We start from the raw sequence: 23,841 nt of genomic DNA, 5'->3' as shown, positions 1-23,841 counted from the left end.
ATGCAATCCGTTTTGCAGTGACCGTTTAATACAGGTTTCTGACAATAAAAATCACCATACAAGTCAAGTTTAATGTGTCCGCGTCCGCTTAATAGAGGTGTCCGTTCAATACAGGTTCTTTTTACAGTAAATGTGGGGGAGAAAAACAGAACTTGTGTTGCTGTTCGCTTAAAAGAGGGTGTCCGCTTAATACAGGTTTGACTGTATGAAGATTTGATTGATAATTTGCCTGGCAGGGGGAGGGGTGAGAGGGAGGTTTGTTTTCTCGTTTGGTACACTAAGGGGATAGAAGCCTTTGTAAACAAGAAGCCACGTTGTATTCCTTGATGTAATCGTTGTAAATGAAGGGGAAACAGACCACATTTTCTGCCGGGCTGTAGGTTCCGCAACTGAACAATTCGTTATTGGTGGATTCTGTCAGTTCAGGTATTGTCATGCAAATCTGTCCAATGATCCAGTGTGATATATGTGAGCGTTATGATGCTTATCACAGGGCCTGGCTATTAGCTTCCCAATTTGTGCTGTGATTTGATGACCCCCCGAGGAGGGCCAATTTCTTTACTTTGAGTCTTTTTTTCTGTCAGTTTCCAAGAGGGTAGGCTCGATTACCAGCCACAGACCGGACCCGGGAGACGGCGAAAATCGAGCCTACCAAGAGGGGCAAATTAGCACTATTAAGAGGGAACTTTATGGCTGATCATTAGGTACATTATTGTATTTTAAGATTCCTTAGTATACCAAATCGCCTGGTTTAGCGCGATGTATCGTCCGGGTTTAATACTCATTGACCCTTAATGCATTTACAGACTCTCACACATCTCAGAGTCATCTATGTATTAAAAGCTGCAAAATAAGCTACAGTTTTGAGGTATACCTATCACATGAGTCGATCAGTGAAATTTGTTTTTTTTAAAATTATTTTTGACGTTCTAAAGCCATTTCAATCAAAGACCTGACTTCCTTCAGTTATCTTGATTTCAGAAATGAATTACACTCATCAAGACCTATTAAACGACATATTACACTAGCAGGCTGGGTTTTTCTTTACCGTTTCGGGAAAATGGGCCAAAAAATTTGGTAAGGAAAGGGTTAAGATCTGTGCAGCTGATTGTGGAATGCATGGTGGCGGGCTCCAGTAAGTAGTCTTCTTTAAGTCTGGTTTTCACATCTCGGAAAAGGCAAGCACAAGACTGAATCAACACATTCTTTGTATTTCGCTAATGAGTATTTGTACGGACTCTTAAGGCTGATTTACACGGTACGACTTTGTCGCATGCGACAAGCTTACGACAGGCCTACGACACGAATTGTTTCGTGTAAATCAAACCTACAACTCGCTTACTACTGTCGTGTACGTCACAAGAACGTCGTAGAATTTTAAAACATGTTTCAAAATCCTACGACAATCGTAGGTATAGGCATTGTTGAATGACGAGAGTTGTGTGCGAGGCATGCGACAGTGGTAAGCAAAAGTTGTACCGTCTAAATTGGCCTTTATCAGCTCAATACGAATTAAAAACCAGGCTATTCTCGGTTTTCACTCACGTCACTCCTTTAAACAACCGTTGCTATCTGCCTTCCCTCATGCTGGATGGTTCTTTGCATTCTTAATTGGAGCTTGTGGAAGCGAAAGTGGACGTGGATTCTTTTGTGTATCAACAATCATCAGGCTGAAATTTAGTGTCCTCAGTGCCTCCTTCGCAGCCGGAGCGTTGCGTGACGAAACTAAGAACGGCTGCGAAGGAGACTCGCTGAAATTGAAGCACGAGAAATCATGGGCGTCGCAATCCGATCCCTTTCTCAAAACACCCGAGGAGCTTTGGGGACTGAAAAGAACTTTTTAAATTCGTGGTCTATCAATTGTTGGTAATTTTCGTTATATTAACCTTTCAGTAATACGTTTTCAGCAAGAAGTTAGTAAAAAAAAAAAAAAAAAAAAAAAAAATTTCATATTTCTGCTAATGCCTAGCCATCGTGCACGTAAATAATGTTTTGGTCCAGAAATGTTTCGTGAAACGCAACCAAGGTCATAACGCGGGACCTCGGAACAAGAATACCTCTACGTATATCCTGCCCTACCACAAGGACAAAGAGGACGAGCAAAGACAAGAGTGGGCCTTACCGTTTTCGTCCAGGTTTGTGTTACGTTTGAATACTCTCTTGGTCGCTTTAAAAGGGAAATTGATCCACTTTACAACAACTTTTAGTCAGGGTCCCGCGCGACAATCTTGTGAAACAATATTTTTGTTTTAACTTGTGGAGTTTTTAACTTATTATAATGTAATACTGAAGATTTTACCGTATATAAATAAAGCAGCAGCAGCAGCAGTAGCAGTAACAGCAGCAGCAGCAGAAGCAGCAGCAGCAGCAGTAGCAGTAACAGCAGCAGCAGCAGAAGCAGCAGCAGTAGCAGTAACAGCAGCAGCAGCAGCAGCAGCAGTAGCAGCAGCAACAGTAGCAACAGCAGCAGTAGTAGCAGCAGCAGCAGCAGCAGTAGCAGCAGTAGTAGTAGCAGCAGTAGTAGCAGAAGCAGTAGCAGTAGCAGCAGCAGTAGCAGCAGCAGCAGTAGCAGTAGTAGCAGCAGCAGCAGTAGCAGTAGCAGAAGCAGAAGCAGTAGCAGCAGCAGTAGCAGCAGCAGCAGCAGTAGCAGCAGCCGCAGCAGCAGCAGGAGCAGCAGCAGCAGTAGCAGCAGCAGTAGTAGTAGTAGTAGTAGTAGTAGTAATTCGAATTCCCCACTAAGGGGAGACTGGTAGAAACATGAGACAGACAGCAAGGAATATTCATACTAAGTGGATCAGCCATATTTTCGCATAGGATCACAGTATGAAAGGAACAAAGTATGCAAACGTGTAGAGTAATATTTCAAAAAGCGAGTGCGAGTGTTTTACCAGCGAGGACTCGAGCACCAGTCTCATGGATAATGGGATTGTTTTGGTAGACGGATGGAAATTGCGCCGATAAATAAGTGCATTTCTTGCAAAATGCTGATAAGATGTATTTATTCGTCGGTGCAATGTCCATCCGTTTTCCCAAACAATCCCTTAGTCGTACTAGTCTTCTCACAGAATCTTGAGTGGGGATCTGAAAGCAGTCTGTTTGTCATCAAGCGGACAACTTAGTACCACCATAATCGGACAATTATTCCACGATTTTTATTCACTTGTTGCAAGTCGCTCGTTTTGGTTTGGAAAAAGTGTAGATATTTCACAAGCTAAAATCTGGTCACAGAATTCACAGGTTTGGAATCAAATGCTTGTGTAAGAGGAGTTAATATCGGAGCCATTTTGGGTGCTGCGCCTCCATGCCCAACTATTTAAACACATGTATAAATTCCGCGCACGGGTTTACATTCCGTGTCAAACGTTTTATTTCCTGTCCAGCACCGTTAATCATTCAGTTTATTCAAGAAGTAAAATATTCAGCTACACTCATCCAAAATCACGTTCAAGGAGTAATTATTACACTCTGGTATCTTAAATAACTTTGAGTTTTTCTTATATGTATTCCGCAGTATTAACTGTGCAAAGTTAAACCCTCTGTTTATAAATTAGGACCCAGACAACCTGTGTCGGATCGTACATTAATACCATTTTATACCCTGGTGTCAGAGCTTTTCTCTCTTCTTTTTCTTCAAACAAAATTAAGCCACTTACTCGTCGCTTCACGGCTAAATTTTGTTAGAGGAAAATTAAGAAAGAAAACCTCTGGAATCAGGGGACCATTTTTACGAATAAGTATATATATTTTTTCGTTTATTAACCCTTACAGTACAAGAGCTCCTAAGGTCGTACACCACTCAATCAGATTGTAACATTCAATGTTACAGTCCGTGAATGAAACCCTGCACAATTCGTGGCGAGTACGATATTTTAAATAGAGTAATAGATTAAAGGGACAATGTCACTTACTTTTTATTGTCACTTTCAAAAGCCAAGAAACAGATTCGTTTGCAACAGAAACGTCAAAATTAAAGGTTCATTTTGTTAACAATTCGCACAGAAACTAGTGCTTATCTTTTCTGGTTGCAGCCGGCTAGGATGAAAATGGATTGCAACTTAAAAACATTGGGAAAATTTTTCAAGTTCTTTGAAAAATCGCCAAAACCTAATTAGAGTTAAATCACTTGATGTATTATCTTCGTGAACATTCTCAAAGTCAAATATTTTGACCAAAACACAGTAAAGTCTTCGTGATAGTGCCGCTTTAAATTAATAAAAAGTTGACGAACTTTCGTCATTTATGAATTGTAGCGTATAAATGAGGAGTTCCGTAAATTTCTGGAAAAAAAAAAACTCGGGAATATATATCTAAAATATTAAAAGTTTGCGATTTTTAATAACAAAATTATGGCATGAGGGCAGTCTTCTCTTCCTGTACGCCATTCCTTTCTTTGTAAAAGTGGCAAATTCAGACTTTTGTATTTCCTCGAGTGCTGTCCGGCATGCGGGGACGTTTTTAAAATATTTTTCGCGAGAACTCTTCAGAGTGAAAGGGTTATGGCCTGAATTGTTGCTTAACTTCCTCACGAAGAGTGAAGAAAATTTTGTACCAATTATGTAGCTGTTCCCTGTACATATATAAGCTTATGTTTGGATTACAATAGGGAATGCTTCCCTTAAAAGCACTCTCGAGACGAACTGGTTTAGAAATTTACACTCACATATTAAAAAAGGCAACTTAGGACGCACAAGGATAGTCTTAAACTGCAGACTAAACATTACGGATCTGCCAAATTCTAAGACTATCCCTTGAATAAGCGCTTTGATTCCTCAAAAGAGTTACTGCTTATCCTGTTAAGTAAACAAAGCGGCTGTTTCTGAAGTGATAATAGCGGCTTATACTGTGGCGAATGCGACTTTAACTTTAAACTCTGCATGAGCTTTATAAAGCTTTAACATTAATCTGGCTGTAAAGAGCCTTGTCCGTCTCATTTCGTGCTTATCTTGAAACTGTTAAATCTGGTTTGTTACAAAGCAGGAATCCCTCAGTTTTAGGTACTCGTAAGACGTTTTTGTTAAAATAAAATAACAATAATAATAAACAAAAAAAAACGTCTTACGAGTAGAATTGTTTTGGAAAGATACCGTTCAATACAGCGGTTTTCGAACTGCTACCTAGAGTAAATAACAAAATATTTCCTATTTCCTTTTTTCCGTTTCCTGAATTCTCTAAATCATCTCTCAATTTATCAGACGCAAAGCAAATTTATCTTTGACTAACCTCACGCGATTAAACCCGACTGACTCAAAAATAAGAGTGTGGAGAATCCAATCATAAAATGTCTACACGACACCAAGAAATTACCGTTAACTAGCTAAATCAATTATTCCGACTACAGACAGTTTATGGTTAAGAGGCGGTGGCTTCGACAAACAATTCAGTGAGGAAAAATATAATCTTACGAGTTACGTGTAATAAATATGGAGTGGAAAAATAATCTTATCCCAGACAACCCTAGATAAAGTTCACTGTCTAACCAAAAAAATGTTGTGGTGGAAACACGATCGTTTTTCACTGCCTAGTTGGGCACTGATTCGTTTTAACTTGTGCCGTGAAGCTACAAGTCTAGAAATGGCCGGCGAGAATCTTTACAGAATATTAGAAGTTTTCTTTCCAATCTAATAGCTACATTTCCATTGCAGCTAAGCTCATCGTGATCGGGAACACGTTTCGTCCAATTACCATTACCATGTGATAAGACATTGATCTCTCACCGAATAGACTGTACAAAGGAGTTCAAATATCTTTTTTGGGGGGCCCCCATTCTTGAAAAAGGGCCCCTAAAATTACAAAAGGGGACCCACTGGGCTGTCATTGGCCAATTTCTAGAATATACCCTGAGTACCGGACCAATAGACCAAACTTTAAGTAGTTTATAAACGCTACTCAAGCTCTCACGTATGCCAATACTAAATTATAATGTCAAGATTGTGTAAAAGATGTTGGAATGTTACTAGAATTATGTTCAATAATGTTATATATTAAAACTGTACTGTCCAGCTTATCGCTCTAAGATTTCCAGGATGTCTGACGTGAGACAACCCAGCTCTCTCGACTAACAACTTTACTAAAGATGTTCTGGTCATTGATATCAGCCATCCGCATTTGGGAACCCACCTCCTACGTTATTACCGGTTTGTTGAACCAGTTGGTCCTGACAAGCCGGACGATCCTGATGAGATCCTGTTGAGATATTCTGGTGCTCGCTCCTTCATAGATGCACCATTGGTTCTGTTCTTTGGCTAAGCTCCAGTCTCTTCCTTCTCAGGGTGGAAGAGCTGAATGTGATCTGGGTTCCAGTAGAGTGTGGATGATTTGTAAACAAGTGACCAAACATACGGTATAAAAAATTCCTCGGGCTGCTCCTCCTCAACGTATTTAAATTTTAATTCAGGAAATTTCTGGAAGATGAAAAGCAAAATATAAAGATAATAATTGTCTATTTAGCCTTGGCCAAGACATTGACATGATCGACCCAGAAACCTCTCCGAGGCATACATATAAAGCAATGTCAGTCCCGAATTAATTCACATGCACAGCTAAGCCAGTAATGGCTCTCAATTGTATTCTTGAAACTTCCCTCAAGAGGCTTCAAAGATGTGTCAGCTTTTTAGGTATGTTTATCTTCCCAATAACCCCATCATCGAATTTTTTTTTTTTTGTAGCGATGTGACCTTGAAAGAATTCATGATCAGGAGAGGCCACTGTACTTTAGTAACCACCCAAAGTGTTGTTTACACAATACAGCAAGAACTACATGGCGTAACTTGACAAATATGTTTACCTTTAATCTGTCTCTCGGCCACTGGAGCGTTCCTTGTTTAATGACATCTAAAACCACGCCCACAGATAGTGTCTGATCAGGATGCTGTTCAAGGCGGGCACTGAAAAATGCCAGCACCTGAAATATAACAAAAATACTCATTACATCCTTGAAAAGACTTACTGGTAAATTTAGGTGCTTTTTCAGGCAAGGACACAGAAAAAATGGCCAAGTTTATAAGAGTATACTGCACCTCAGAGTAAAAGTATGTCATAAGAGGCGGCGCAGACGCTTGGTTAGGGCAGTGGTTTTTAACCCGGAGGTACTAGGATCAACTACTCCACCCTGTCGCCGGCTAAAAATGTTCGGTGATCCAGAATTAAAATTCTTTACGTTTTCTAGAGTCAACAAGCCAGACTATTTCTGGTTAATGTCTTACACACGTCAGGTTTATCCCAAACAATTGCTTCGTGTAGACAGTTCCGTGAGCTGTAAGCCTTTAAAATGAATCTCACTTTTGTGTATTAAAATTGGGACGGTTACTCTAAGTTTATCTCAAACGGCGTGTCCAAGGATGGTCGCTAAAAACGCTATGTAACGTAACAACGAAGTGGTTATAAAGAGCATTAGTCCGACAATTTAAGTCCCCACCCTCTTCCTGAATCCTTTGAACTTATTCTATTTGAAAATGATGTATGAGTGACACGGGCAAACTCGAAAAAAGGAAATCCTAAGACTTTCCGATTACTAGTTAAAGACGAGACTCGTGGGAGCTAAGGCCATTAAACTAGGTTCATGTGACAAACATCCTGCATACTGCTAGGATTTGAATGCCAATGTGTGTATTTTACTTGTGTCAGATTCCTTCTTCACTGCCTTCAGCGATACTACTTGATAACCTGTTCAGTTAATTTGGGACAAGGCCGGCCTTACGTTTCATTTGTAAAATACCAACATGAAAGAGTATGGTTTGATAAGAGAAACAAGAAATAAAGCTTGTTCACAAAGACATTGTTTTCTTCCACTTTCTTCTTTACGTGTCGACTTACCGTGTCGATATTCTCTATGATATCGTGGAAAGTCGGATGCGTTCTAAACTGAGCAAACAACTCTCGTCTGTGCAGCAGTGTGTAAACCAGGTTTGGATTGTGATGAAGGGTATTGGTGACGCACGAGTTGATAATCTCCAGTACCATTCGAATCACTTCTTCCAGGATGGCCAAATCCGAAAGCTAAAGAACACCGTAGAAAAAAATACGATAGCAGCAGTGAGATGACCACCGTGGAAAAACAGAACACTCTACGCTGTTTGAGCTGAAGAAACCTTCGACAAGCTCATTCCATCGTGAACGTTGATAAATAGTATTAACAAAAAAAAAAAATAATAATAATAAAATACGAAACAGGTGAGGATGTTTTTTCTTGTAAGATTTCTAGGGTGGAAGCTCGGAATAGAGTAGCAGGGTGTCGCTTTCTTTAATGCACATGATGTTCTGTTACTGTCTTTTTATACTATAGTGTACAGGCCCCGGTTGTTCAAAGAGCGGATAACTCTATCCAGTGGAAAAATCGCTATCTTGCGGATAAAATGCTTTCCAACCAATACATGTTATCCGCTGGATAGCGACTTATCCGTTGGATAAAGTTATCCGCTCTTTGAACAACTGGGGCCAGGTGTATATCTGGGCTTGTGATGGCGTGATGAAGATTAACCAATACGATTCCACGACATTTTTCTTTGCAATGGAGTTACACCGTACTAAAGCTACGAGCTTGGGTTACCTGTGGCTATCTCTGCTGGGTTTACACTATACCTGACAAAATAATCTTGACTAGGGATTGAAAATGAGGTTTCCTTATGGGTGTACACTGCAATTTTCTAAGATACCTACATAATCACTGTGACGCGCTCCCTCGGCATTCTCTTGTGGGTTACTTTCAGCTTGTTTGATATGCTCCATCACTTTAGCATGCTTCTTGGAGAGCAACGCATATAAACTGTAAAAAAACATCATACAGACAAAAAAATAACGTATATAAAATAAAATATTATCATGAAATAATTACTCCCATAATATCATGGGTGACAAATTACTCCTTAATTTTGGCGCGAAATTAGAGCATTAATTTATAATTTCACACGGGAGAAAACAAAATTGCTATGGCAGCGTTTCTCGATACAATAAACAAGCCAAACCTCACGATTGTGAGCGTAATTTGTCACCCACGATATTAAAAGGTAATTAAATGGTATACTCGTGAAATAAGGAAATAATTTCACTTGTGTTTTGTCAAAATTCTAATAATTTCCTGAGCCTTTAGGCTACCGACATTATTAGAATATTGACAAAACGCGCGTGGAATTATTTCCTAATTTCACTCGTCACCAATTAATTACCCATTAAAAATTATCAGTCAGCTAAGGAAACCGTAATTGGCTGAAGACATCTCATGCAACATAAGATGGGCGCCAAATGAGTGGAGGGAAATAAAATAAATTCCATTAAATAGACAACAGAGTTGACTGATACCACTCAGTCCTACTCACAAATGAACAGGACATTTGACGAAAAACATTGCACTCTCTAGTTCAGGGCAGAAAAGAGAAAATATTTGAGTTGAATTAGATTCCTGTCAAAGAGCATTTTATAACAAAAATTAGAAGCTTTTTTTTATTTACAAGCATTTAATGTGGATTAGAAGCTGGGAGTACCTTACTATTCTCTGTGTTACATATGGATGAAGAGCGTGGAATTGTGAAGACATGTTAGCTAACGTTGCCAGGCAATTTGTGTGTAGGTATTTGTCCTGCAAGGAAAACAACAATCATATTACACGTACTTCAGTATTAAGCCATGCCTATTGTTGTGAATAGGCACTCAGTACTAGAGGCTATTACACTTGTCCTAGAGACTAAAAAACAATTTTCCCACTGGGAAGGGGAGGGGAAGGGGCTCCCTTATACAAGCTATATAGAAACGTTCTGGTCTGAAAATAAAAATGGACATGGTTTTAGGGAACTATCAGAGCATAATGTTGTTTTATAGACATAAATATTTACCTCTTTTTGTTTTCAAATGAAAAAGGGAGAAAAACAAGAAAGAAAGGCACCAAAAAATTTAATTGAATGATGTGACAAAGCCGGCTCGCACCAAGTCTTAATTAAACAGGCATGTAAAATAACACACACATGTACAACATGGTTTGGTATGAATTAGATTCAAAGGGTTTGAAGGATGGCGCAGGAAACCACCTCAAAGTTTGGCCAGCAGTCAATTTGAAGTTACATTTTGGAGACAGCAAACAATAAATTGTAGTTCTGATTCTACATGAAATGATCGAATGTATTCAATATCTCACTCCACATCGCTGCCCTCCTCATACAATAAAATAAAAGTTAGTATACACTCACCCTCATTTTTGTCATGTTATATTGAATTGTTCTAAGCACCACCAATACTAGCAGTCCTCCAAGAGTGATGTTTGTGATGACTCGCTCCGTGTACCATGGGATTGAGGGGATTATCTGAAACATAAAAGGAAAATCAAGACTTTCAGGGCTGGAAATGCACGTGTATTTTTTGCTGGCTGACAAGACAATAATAATTTATTGATTTCAAGTCTGTTATCTGTCTGTTATCTAGAAGCAAATGTGATAAGTTAACAAAGGATGAACATGAATGCTACATGTCGTGTTATCTGTATATGCAAAGGCTCAGAGAAATTCATGGAAAATCATCAAACCTTGAACAGATCCAATTTATTACTAACTGAAGTTAAATTTTAAGTCCCACATTTCAAAAATTTGGTGGACAATAACCAATGATCAACTGTTACAGTACATGTACATGTTTATCCATCTCTAAAGTTATTAAACTGAGATCACCTTTTATGTTTTTTTTTTCACATCTTGTTTCAGGACTCAGATCTTTTTTTACACAAGAGTGCTAAATTGAGACCCCCTCACTGATTTAGTAGAGGAATGTGTCTACCTACTTACAGTTATACAATCCATGTAGTTTTATGCCTATTTTAACTTCTCTGCATTTTGTACTAATATTGTACTGTTTCCGTTCAGCGTTGGTAAAATGTAAACCCAGAAGGAATATAGGTACAGAAAAAAATAAGAAAGCTGGTTGCACAGAGCCAGAACATCAAAAAAATAATTTGCCAAATACTACTACAGCTGTATTTAGAAAATTAATATGACATCCACATTCTCAGGGAAAACATCTGGAAAAACTAATTCGCAGCCATAAAAGGGAATAAATATATAGATTGTTCACAGTCCCCTATTTTTCCATGGGATTTTCGAGACTTGTACGCCTCGGTCGAGCTCCCACCATCAGTTTGTAAAGGCAAGCGCAACCTGGGAAGAGTGTCTAAACTACCAAGGGGGACCCTAGTCAGGGTACGTTGAGTGGGGGAGGAGGAGCGAGATTCCGCTCCCCACTCCTGCTCCCCTTGGTAGCCTTAGACACTCTCCCCAGGTTGCCTTCGCCATTAAACCAAGATGGCGGAAGTTCAATTGAAGCGTACATGTCTCAAAAATCCCACGGAAAAATAGGGGACTGTGAACAATCCAGGGAATATATTATCAATAGAATAATGTAAACTGTACCAGCTCATGGACAGATTTGTTGAAGTTCTCATCCTGGCTCAGGATAAGTAGAATAATAAGTGACATATAAATATGGTGAGCATTGTGATCATCTGCATTGTAGAGCAGCTTTAAAATAGGCATCACCTAGGAAGAAAGAGAAAAGATATGTAATCAGTTGTAATCAAACAACTGGATCAACTGATCAATAATTTTTAATTTGTCATTTAAACAATATTTTACCACTCGTTATCAACAAAATTGAAATCATTCGAATCAATCAAGACTTGACTGAATGATACATATTAGATTTAAAGTATGTACAACAAGTGAAGAAGTACATATGTGTACGAATATATATGTTGTGGTTTAATTTTATCCTTTTAAATGCAAGAGTACAGTGAGTCTAAGAGATATTTTATAACAAATTGAACTTCCTAATCTCATCTTGAATGTACTGTGAGAATCATGCACGGTACTAAGACAAACAATAATTTGCAGGAAAAAAACAAAACAACCAGAAACAAAAACAAAAGAAAGTTCTAAGCATAATATTTCTTGTCGCCATTCAGTTGACATTTCCAGCAAGTTTGAAATCTCATACAAAGGAAAGCTATCAAAACTATGTCAAAGTGTTCACAAGTTCTTTGATTTGCACTGTGACTATTCTAAACATAATTGTGTCAATAACAAAATGTTTGAATATGATTGGTTCTTAACAGCCCATATTTATAGCTTAATTTTGCTATTTAACTCTAAAACTGTCCGATTTGGCCTGTCCGATTACTAGAAGCTTGTAATAGGACAGGTCAAATCGGACAGTTAAAAAACCAATGAAACTTAAGTAGCAAATGCCACTAGCCAATGAAATTTCACTAAATGGCACATGACAACCAATCAAAATCAATGACAAAATTGTGACCAGGTAAGCTGTCTAGCTTCAACTGGAAAAGAAAAATGGAGGAAACTAACTGGTCCAGTGACTTTTATTCAGAATAAATATTCCAAGACTGAGATTCTCGCATTTTGTTATTGGCACAATTAATATTGGTAATAGGACTTTGTGTCGTACAATTCAGGGTAATCAGGCTAGTAATTTCAAATCGGCCTCGTGCTACGCGCTCGGTCGATTTGAAATTACTCGCCCGATTACTCCCTGAATTGTACTCCACTCAGTCCTACTACCATTACAAATACTTACCAAATTATCAATATCTGTCCTTGAAAGGATAAAAGTTGCCACATTGGGATTGCGATGCAGTAGTAAATACAGCAGAAGTGTTGTTTGGTCTTTATGCAAGTCTCTGCAATTTAAATAGTCATGAACAAACATTGTATAAACATTTGGCTCTCAGCTCAGACAATAAGTTATTCAGAACATTGTGGACTCAGCATTAATATTGAAGAGCTTGAGGCAAAACTAATAGTGATTATTTTTTAGATCACTTTTTTGTCGTTTTAGCTCAGATTCACCAGTGGTTTTGCATGTAGACTCCAATTCCTTCAGGAAATGTTGCTCCAATGGTCTATGTTTTATCCACTGCTTTGTGATAAAAATGGAAATCTTGCCTATAATCATGGGGTTTTATGGCAAACAAAGTGTAAAGAAGAGGTTAAAAAGTTAGGCCAACGTTTGCTGAAGGAATTCAAGGCCACATTCAAAAAATCTGGAAAATCGCAGCTAAAACAACAAAAAGGGGTTTGCACGTAAAAAGCACATTCAAGTTATATGTCAGTTATGTTCCAAGCCCTTCAGTTCTTAAATTTAGGTCAGCTTCCTGATTTGTTAGCAAAACTGGCACCACTGCACTAGTCTTTATCAACCAACAAGAAGCAAAACCAAACCAAGCATGTGTTTTTCTGCACTTGGCGCTGCATGGTTAGATAATTGATTACATGTACAGTATGTGCCTCAAATTCTGATTGGCTTACTGCACCGTTTACATCTCTTGTGATGGCCAGAGTAATTACTTTCAAAATGGTTTTGGTTTTACGATATTCTATTGAAAACTACTCCATCAAAACAAACAGATGACAGGTGTGAAGTTTTGTTTTTTGGTGACATGTTTTCAGACCAACCTGCAAATTGCAGTATAGAGCATGCCAATGTGTAGAGTAAACGGTGGTTTGCCGTTCTGTTCTGATTCACCATCTTCAGCTGCACTGTCTGAATTACAAACAAATTATACAATCATGCTATCAGCTACCATCTCTAAACCCAACTGTTGTACATGACAAACATCTACATTTTACTTACAGCTGCAGCCAGTCCTACTCAGACATTAATAAACTCTTTGGGCTCACCAGACATTAGACATTCTTCTCCCAAGAACATCTGCTTCAAAGAGAAGCTGTTTGCAATATTTTTTCAAACAGGACTTTGAGTAGCCTCCTATGCAGATGCTCTTTTAGCTCGCCATGGATGTGGGGGATGAATGCATTTAATTGTTTTAAGAATGTTCAGTTTCTTGCCAGCCATGTTATTTAAAAAATACAACCACAAGTTTTAATATTTATGTACTTTTTGAACATACCCAGTTGTAAATACACTATTGTAACCCAGTTCCTAATTAGTGATTATGTACTTTAAACCATTAATATGTTAAAACTGAAAAATGAGACAAAAAATGCCACGAACATGTACATGTACACCTTTACACATCAATTTTTATTTTAATAAGACAGTTATGCTATTATGTTGATTATTATTGCATGAAATGACAGCTATGCACAGTACCTTTGACTTTTCTGTTTGTAAAGGAAAACAGTGCATGCCTGTAGGGATTCATTTTCTTCTTGTCTTGCGTACAATGATTAACAAGAACAAGAAGCAGAAGCAAACTCTGATTTGCCAGAAGAGATGAATCATCTTCATCTGCACTATGAGAACCAAACCAAGACCAAACACCAGCTGAAAAATATCAACAAAAGTAAATTTACCGCATGTTTATTAATATACTGCAGTACTGCTATGAGCCCGTATTCAGAATACTTGCTCTGAACTACAGTTTCCTCATGGATTGCTTTGCATGTCAATTCAAGGGTGGCACTTTTGTAGCTAGACTTTCATATACCTACACTTTCAGCTCAGGAATTATTTCTCATGGAAGGAGGGAAGGGGGTGGGGGGGGGGGGGGGAGATTCTTTCTCTGGCCGGGCACACTTTAGTTTTTACCTGAAGTCAGTTGAACATTCCTGACATTCTTCAATAAATTCATTTACTGTATCATGTAAAATATCATCACCAATCTCAACAATATCACTTACAGAACCAGCCTCCATTGGTCACCCTTGTCAGCTCTGGTGGAGTTTTCTCTCTTTTAATGAAATTCTTCAAAAGAACTCTAACAAGATCATCTGCACTTGAATGACTAGAATTAAAGGAGAGGAAGCTTAATTATATATTGATACTCATCACAATAACCCATAAACAAAATTACAAAAGAAGCGAATGTAAACTTTTATTAATTAAATGTAAACTGGATGGTTTTTGATAAATTTTGAACACATACATAGTTCTGTATCATAAATGTCTATTAATATATTCTGCTAAAAATGCTCTAACTTTTAATATTTTTATCAGTAATTAACAGATCTGTTTTGTCCTGTTTTGTTTCTTTGTTAGTATGAATTTCATTTGTCAATAATATGACATGTAGTTTCAGATGGTAGTTTTCTTAGTATCCATTTTGAGTGCAACCAGTACTAACAGTTTTCGGTATGTTGCAGACAGATCAGTTGCTGACTTAAGTTAACAGCTGCATTGTCCAGGAAAAAGATAACTGTAACCTACATGACTGACATATTATTCGTTTATCCAGCTTAATTATCTGTGAGTTACTTTATAGTAATCCATAAATTTCTCTCAGTTTTAACCATTGAATTGTAAAGACATCACTGCACTGATTTGTCGGTGTATGGATAATACCATTGAACTCTTGACTGATGATTAACTGAGCAACAAGAATTAAGCATGTTAAATGTTTACCTGGGCTGAGTTCATATTTACCCAATAAAAAAAGGCATGCATACAGTTGCCAATTGATAGGTTTTGCATTGATTACCAAGACAACTGATATACAAGCACTCACTTATAATTATACCATTATACCAGTACATGCTATGAGCTGCGTAAAGTTCTAATTCAAACATGTGTATACATACAGTATACATACCCTGTATGTGTTGTACATCCAATTTTAATTATTGGCTTAGGGCTTTGTTTTGCAATTTTTTATCAGATCCACACAACAGGGGTACTCATTCAAAATACTGATTTCTTACCATCTTCCTTTCATGATGACTTGGTAGAAGATGCTACTGTGAGAGGCTCCAGGATCAAACATTTGAACTGACAACATAACTAATAATGTATTGATTGCTTCCACATGAATAGGATATGTCACCTCACTAGATATGAAACAACAAAAGATAACAGCAAAAGTCAGATCTCTTACACAATAAAATAACTAAATTTATAAACAATGGGAAATTCGCTCAGTGGCATATCCACAGGCTCTAAACTGACCTCTGTCCACTGCATTCCCAGTGGAAATATTGGAAAAAAAAAAACTCATTCTGTAATTACTTTATTGGGTACAGATTAATACACAATTCTACTTAAATGTTTATAATTAAAAACCGTTTATTTTGGAAGGGCATCTCCTTCATTTTTAGGTTTGGTTCCCACTAGTGGCATAATCATAATGACTAGTTCAATGGAACAGCAGTAAATGCTGCTGTGGGAAGGGAGGTGAGAATGGGAAGGAAAGGTTGAACGTGGCCCATTGTGCCTATATGATTCAAGAAACCTTGGTATAATGGGTAAATAACGTGTATAACAACCCAAAGTGTATTTATTGGCAGTGGAAAGTCACGAAATGAAAAATCTGAAATGAAATAAAATGTTTTCATGTTAAGCTTGTCATTTGAAAAGGATTAATATCCAGCAAAACATTTGAAAAGTCATTCAAATATTTAGCAAACCAGCGCCCCCCTTCCCCAACTATCCAATGCTATTAGAGTGCTGCCTCACTTGGTCACTTCAGGCTCCCTTGCTGCGCCAGCAATAATGATCATAGGCATCGTTATAATCATAAGATGATGTTTGACCAATTTCTTATGATTATGATTATGTCAATCATAAACGTCTTTGATTAATAACCAGATGGGCATGTTTTTCGGCATTCCACAGTCACATAAGCGACACAACAGTCCTTATGATCATGATTAATTAGGATCATCAAGTCACTCATGGGAACGGGAAACTTTCTAAAGGGAACTGGTCTTGAATAACGTGCTTGTTTGAAGAGGGCTCAGTACCTAATGTCTGGGGTGGGGAGTTATCAAAGACACCACCTATCTCATGAACATTACCAACAAAGTTTATTGGCTTTAAAATTTGAGTTGACACAGAAATATTCAGCTAGCTATAGCTGGAGGGGTGGCTATGCAATAAAGATCTTTCAATAATCTTTTTCAGGTTGAGGTAGTGGGATGCAGGCAGAGACTGCCATCTAGACAGTATTTTGTGGTTTGGTGGGTCCTGTTTGAGTATAGCAGTCTTGACCTCTTCCCCAGTTGATAATAATTATCAACTGGGGAACCCTAGCTAAGAACTCCTTACTATCAACAGACATGGTTCGTACAAGCTTGAAAAGGTCTTGAATTTTAGTACTTGTCTTGAAAAGTCCTTGAATTCAGTTAAGGTCCTTGAAAAGTACTTGATTTCTTAATTAGGTCTTGAAAAGTCCTCGAAATTTGGTAATTTGTTTATGCCATAGCACTTTTCTAAAAAAATGAATGATTTTGCTGGGAAAATTGGATCATTGACAACCGAATGACTGGCGATAACAATATGACAAATAGTCTGTATAACACATTTGAGTGTACACAAAGTGAAAATTGATCTTTGCCTCAATTTCATGCACGTCTCACCAGGCCTTTAATGTGGGGTTGTCCACTGCATGCATTTGGTTTCAGGGGCTTTGTGATGTGTTGCGTTTTGTAAGCGAGCTATTGTTGACTTTCCCTTCATTTGCAATTTAAACGAGTGATGGGCAAATGTGTATTTAATCGTAAATGGTTAAGTGATGCAAAGTTTAGCTGGGTGAAAGAATTCAAAGGCGACAAACACAAGGCCATGTGTTGCGTTTGTAACAAAGTGAAAGACATAAGAAAGCATGGGAGAAAGCGTCTTGAAGTCACACATGAAAGGCGAGAAACAAAAAAGGAACACTGGTGCAACTTCAACTTCCACTCAGTCTGTGCTGACGACTACATTTTTACATAAAGAACGTAGTTCAAGTTGTGATCAAAGGTTGGAATCTGGTCCTAGTTGTGCAGAAGCGAATAACGATCAATTTTCTGTTCCCCTGCCACCACCAGCACCATATGGTCAGTCAACAGTCAAGCGTACTGACGGATGTCAAGGATGTGGCACATTGGCGAATTTTGTGGGAAAAAATGACGTGCTCTCTGCTGAGATTCTGTGGACATTGATTTGATTTGATTTGATTTGAGTGTCAAAGCTGAAGAAACTGGGAAGCTGACTCTTGTCACTATTAAAGTCCAATGCTCTTAGAAAGGCAGCCAAAGATAAGACTCTTCAACTGCAAGAAGTTGAGGACAAACTAAATGGAAAATTGGAAGCTCTAAAAGGCTGCTGAAACATTTGGTATCATTTTTTTTGTTGAACGATATTGTATTCCTGTATCTGTTTTTCAAAATTTATTTCTTTAACTCAGACGTAAGTGCAAGTAAAATAGACAGTGATTGATCATTTTACAAGATGGCCTTACCAGGACAAAGGTCATCAACCAAAACTGAACTATTTAAAAACCGGAATGGGTTATAAATGAATTGTGTTTTTGGTGTGAAAAAAGGGTACGAAAAAGGTCGTTATATTGAATAAACGTTGGTCCTTGAAAACTAGTTTTTGTCCTTGAAAAGTCCTTGAATTTTGTTTGTCTGAAGTTGTACGAACCATGAACAGAGGCTTAAAAGGCAATTCAGTAATTTATTAATTTTGTTATTAATACTAGTGTTTTTATGGAACGTTTTTCTTGCACATACAGCTGTATTTATTTATGAAGGATACAGACACTTGCTAATTTAAAAAAATATAATATTATAATTATGAATACATGTATTAGCATACTTTAAATAAATTATTAAATGAATACCTGACAGGCACATTAATAATGACATCTACAAGCCCACAAATAAGATCCTCAATGATACCACAATCTGCCGGAAAAATAACAAGAAATTTTAATGAAAATACTGTTGGTAACAGGAAATCTTACTCACAATAATTAAGCCTCCCATACACTGTACATGTAACATAGGCTAATTACTAAATTTAATTTTAAAACAATCATGCATTCAGAGGACTGTTTGTTTAAATCTTGTTACATGTACCATGCAAATGTCATTCATATTTCATGTATGTCATTATCACCATCAGTGGCTTACCTGTACAATGCAGTACATGTTCAGTGAAGCCAGACACCTCTTCATCTCCCTGTGACTTGACTACTGAGCCACCTAACTGCTTTATTACTTCCTCATTGGGTAAAAACTCAATAAAATACTTTGAAAAACTTCGCACCAGAAGGATGGCATTGTATGTTTCCCACGTGAAGTCCTCACTGAAATAAAAATGCAAGTCAGCTTTTGAGAAGACTGAGAATTGTTAATTACAAGGTTTTCTCTATGTACTAGTGTTGAGCATATACATGTACAGTGTATTTGCATTGGGTAATAACGATAATAAAGATAATGGTGACGGGTGAAATTAGGAAATAACTTTGTGTGCCTTTTGTCAAAATTGTAATAATTTCCCACGCTTTTAGGTGAAGGAAATTGTAGTGTTCTACCAACTGAGCTTATAATCTACCACTGCATCTTCTGCAGTATATTACAAACTTAATACAAAATGAACAGCTCCCAGTTGGCTTGATAGCTAACTTGGTACAGCATTGCACTAGTACTGCAGAAATAATGCAGGGTTCTGATGACATTTGAGTTATCAATTTTTGCAGGTTTAAATTTGGCCACAGCTGCTAATTTAAATTGTGTATCTATAACTATCATGAATGAATTTTGTGATGCTTGTACTAATGATCATGACTAACACACATGATGGATTAGATTTAATTAACGCTACAATGTATGTGAGAGTGTGAAAGTTAACTGATGAACTTTCTTACTTGCTACTGTCTGGCTTTGTACATTGTACATGTAGCTTAGTCGGTAAAGCAATAATAGTTGATCAAATCAGGGGGTTGTAGGTTCAATTCCCAAGGTATCTAGAAGGCCTTTTTCTTTGCCTCATGCGGTCTCACATTTCATTTCTAGGGCTAATGCTCAGTAGAAATTCATAGGTTCACTTTAGAACTCTAGCATACTCTGCAAAGTCATTTCTCTGATCCATCATTTGAATGTGTAACTGTCATGACCTATCAGCTCATTTATTAATTCTTTGACCTGCAGATATACTTACTCTTCACATTTGGTGTTGTCTTTAAGATCAGGAATTCTCTTTAAAAACACTTTAATCAGCGTGACAAAATTGCTTGTTTTCAAATTGTTTCCAACTGAAAAACAACCAGTAAAAATCTAATGTTGAGTACTTATTAACTGTAACTGGGTAACTTAATATATATTTTAATATTTTCTGTACTTAAGCACTGGTCACTTCAAAATTTAGTGATAAATCAGTTAGACAGTCCTCAAGGACATTACGTAGATTGTAATTAATTCGAAAAGGAGGCCTGTGTGATAACATCAAAGCAAACGGATTTTTATATTTCTAAGTTCTTGAAATTTCTTTCCGTTAAGTAAGCTTTAAATTTATAAATTAAGACTTGTACATATATTTAAGTATTTTTTTAGATCCTGGCAGGTCCACACCAGTCTTTGGGTTGCCGCAAACCAACCTGCCTCAACAAAAATGATATGTATGTATGTAGTTCTGAATTTAATGGGTCCACAATGAGTAGTAGATGGTAGTAAACTTTAGAATGTATTGCTGTGTCAGACCCTCTAGCATTAATTGGATGCGAATAAAAGATAAATATACTGGTAGATTCTAAAAAAGATATAATCATATGATTTCAAAGTTAAAAACCCAAAACTAATAATAGTAATCTTTGCATGTTGTCTTTCAGTAGGTTAATTATAGGTTAAAAAACCAAGCTTTTGCCGATCAACGGTCCTGATGATGCTGTTGATCAGCAAAAGCTTGGATTTTTAACCTATAATAATTTTAACAGTAGTTAAGGGCCTCATTCAAACTTCAATATTGTTATTTTAAAAATAGTAAGAAATAATTAAGATAAAGGAATTAAATATAAGAAAATTAAGATACACCCCACATCAAGATTCCAACTGTAAGTTGTAATTAAGCCAAGTTGGTGCAAAAAGCACAGTTCCCGCAACTTTCAAGAATCAACCAAGGCAGCCCAGGGCTGCAAATAACTGCCGGTCAACGGACAATGTCCGGTCAAAATTAGGTATTGACCGGACAAATCCTTGGATTGCCGGACATCTTGTCCGGTCCTTTACCGACTCGTTCAGAGAAATTTTAATTTTCAACGATTTGATAATCACGAGGGACAACATTCATGTTTCCGAAAGAAAACAAAACGAATTAACTATGATAAAACTATAGACAAATTAGTGGTTGAGAAATTCCCGGTAGTCGCAAATTTCCACGATGTCATCAAGTCCTGTCGCGACCGCAATGCGACCATTATTTTATTTACTTTAAGTGTTCCCAATTAGTAGAGGGTTTTGCCTTTGGCTAGATAGCTTGATTGACTCTTAAATAAAGTGATTGATTATTTGATTGATTGAATGATCGGAAAGCACCCTCACGAAGAATAGTCTCGCTGCACCGAGAATACTCCACGTAGCATTTGTTGCAAAGTGCGAAAAGAAAACAAACTATACGTTACTTCCAGCATACCCTGCAAAACATGCTTGGTTACTAAGCTTTCTGGTGATTTCATCACTCGATGCAACTCAAAAATGGAGCGTATAACACAAAAAGTGGAAGAATAAAGTTGTCTTAAAGGGATTCTAAATGGAAGAAAGTCAGCGAGCGCAACAGTTGTACTTGGAATAAGACGCCATGCATTTAATACAATTACATACAGTGCTGCCAAATTTCGAAACCCTTAGACGATATGAATTAGAGTTAAGTGTATCTTGTTTAAGTTTACATTTCAGTTAACTTCTTTTTTCAAATTAATTAAGAGATCGATTGAACCCTTCAGCTTTAATATGTTTTGCACATTTTACTTAAAGTTCAGTTGTACAAATGATGTGTCGATTGTCAAAGTGTTATATTTAATTGTAAGTGATTTTGCCAGATGCAAAGCAAAACGGACAATTGCGGTTGTACATGTATCTTGCGTAACCGTTCCACGTACTGAATGCGAGGCTGCTTGTGCAGTAAAGAGTAGTAAAACTATCAACTTGTAATTTTTATTGCCAAACCGACTTGGATTCAGTTGTTTTTTAGTTATAAAAGGATTACTGTGCAATTTGGTTTCACTATCGCAAGAGTTACGACTGTTAAAATTTGACCGGCCAAAAACGGGTAGTGTCCGAGCAAAAACATGTTTGACCGGACAACGTGACCGGCGCCTGTCCGTTAGTTATTTGCAGCCCTGCAGCCATTAGTCTCTTTTTCTTATATTAGCCTTGAATTTATTTTTCTCACTATTAAAGCAAGTCTCTTGGCATCTTAGACCAAAGGAAAGAGAACATGATATTCTAAAGATATTAATTCAAGTTTGAGTCAAGGGTAATACTTTTTCCAAAATTATCTGAAGATTTCTGAAAGATCCTAGAAGAACACTGAGAATTATACTAAGGTCAGGTAACCAATCAATACAGACTTAATTTAAGATGTGTAATTCAATTTATTATTTAGAGCATGTCTCCATTTACCTAACTTTTGGCAAATTGGCTCTGTAGCTTCTTCCAATAATCTTGCATCAGCACTGATTTAAAGGAAAAACAAAAACATCACACTGTTAATCAGGTGCTTCAAATTCACATCCAGACTTTTAACAGAGAACACTCAGGACATTTGTGTTAAATTCTTAATTTTAAATGAACTGTAGCCTGAACAAAACTGCTTTCCATCAGAATGAAATTACTCTCACTGATTATCAACAGTTATATCTGATTTCCAGACGCATTCAAACTAAATGAAACAATATTATTTAGTTTCATCAGTTAGTGCAGTAATTAAATTACCAAAAAATGCCTGTCTTCAATTTTGTTTATAATTACAACAAATTAAAATTCCTTGCAAATGACTGAGTTTGCCTGCGCTTGATTTATTATTTGTAAGATTACAAATTATGTAGTTTAACCTGACCACGAAATCAGATTCCTGACCAGTTGAAAGACTGAAAATTTAACCATGAAAGACCAGCCAGGATAAAACAGTTATAATTATGAAAACAAATTATGTACACGTATAAACTCGACTTGCGCTAAATGAAAGTGATAACACTTAAATCATATTTTATTCAAGTGATAACTACACTAGCAGCCGCGCCATTAGTGATTTAAGAGGGCTTCTGAACTCGTTTCAACAAAGGAAAAATACGCTAGATAACTTTGAGAAGACCGGCAGAGATTTTTTACCACATAAAAGCATAAATTCAAAGCTGATAAATTACTTAGATATGCATTATGCGGTGGATTACATCGCATACATATGCCCATCTTGTGAATTTAAAAATTCAGGTGATACCAACTGTCGTACAAACACTTTGGGAATGACTCTACTAAACAAACGGCACTATTAAATAAAGAAGGACACAACATTGGGTGATAAAATCACCAGTTCATAACTAGTCCTCAAGTAAGCGTAATACACAAACAATGTTTATAACTAACATTTACATGTTTAAAGCGTATACAAACCTACCTGTTGTATGGAGCTTGAAATGAAAACGCTAAAATATCGTCCCAGAATTCATCCTCTTCCCCGATAGCTGCCTCCCCAGTGAACTTGTGGAGGACAGGGTTATGTTGTAGGTCGCTAATAGATGAGGGTTTAGCCCCCATTTTGAGCCAGAACTGCAGTTAAGTTCCAATTGTGTAAAGCTGCATTTCAGTTTATATGCTTCCTTCGCTCGCGCTTCGCTCGCAAAGCAAAAGTGCCACGAATTCTTCGAAGGTAATCCGCTGACGTGGGCTCACACTTACGCGTGACCACTACGTGTGACAGGCACGAGTTACATGTATGTAATATTTTCTTTCCTTGTAAAAAAGGATTGGTGCAAAATCGTGTAAAAAGGCTGAAAATATATACAAGAAGATTGACAAAAAGTTTTTTTTTTTCATTAAATGTCATCTCGTGATATTGGTGATCAGTACAAACGATGATGCGTGCCGTCACGGTGAACAATTTGCGTGACGAACGGCGCGTAGCACGATCCTGAGTGTC

General features: G+C 37.3%; 1 protein-coding gene across 1 annotated transcript; it reads right to left on the bottom strand.

Annotated features, from left to right (window-relative positions):
- Nucleotides 1-3,381: 3,381 nt before the first annotated feature.
- LOC146459575 (dymeclin-like) lies at nt 3,382-23,605 on the bottom strand. Its single transcript, XM_085089379.1, has 17 exons — nt 23,320-23,605; nt 22,326-22,378; nt 19,870-19,963; nt 18,840-19,015; nt 18,548-18,611; nt 15,648-15,773; nt 14,631-14,734; nt 14,101-14,274; nt 13,443-13,530; nt 12,565-12,667; nt 11,385-11,510; nt 10,176-10,289; nt 9,477-9,571; nt 8,656-8,761; nt 7,813-7,995; nt 6,785-6,901; nt 3,382-6,401 (listed from the first exon to the last, which is right to left on the bottom strand). Exons 1-17 carry the CDS (start codon nt 23,457-23,459, stop codon nt 6,243-6,245), a joined length of 2,022 nt encoding a protein of 673 aa, XP_084945505.1. The 5' UTR covers nt 23,460-23,605; the 3' UTR covers nt 3,382-6,242.
- Nucleotides 23,606-23,841: the final 236 nt, after the last annotated feature.

Source organism: Pavona decussata, unplaced genomic scaffold (assembly GCF_977016875.1).
Source record: "Pavona decussata unplaced genomic scaffold, jaPavDecu1.1 SCAFFOLD_218, whole genome shotgun sequence".
Classification (NCBI taxonomy): domain Eukaryota; kingdom Metazoa; phylum Cnidaria; class Anthozoa; order Scleractinia; family Agariciidae; genus Pavona; species Pavona decussata.
This window is presented reverse-complemented; position numbering and strand designations above follow the sequence as displayed.

Coding starts and splice junctions, on each gene's coding strand:
- LOC146459575 (XM_085089379.1), bottom strand. CDS start 23,459: ATGGGGGCTAAACCCTCATCTATTAGCGACCTACAACATAACCCTGTC. Junction 19,964..22,325: donor GCCAATTTGCCAAAAGTTAG/GTAAATGGAGAC, acceptor GTTGTTTTTCAG/TTGGAAACAATTTGAAAACA. Junction 18,612..18,839: donor ACATGTACTGCATTGTACAG/GTAAGCCACTGA, acceptor TTTTTCCGGCAG/ATTGTGGTATCATTGAGGAT.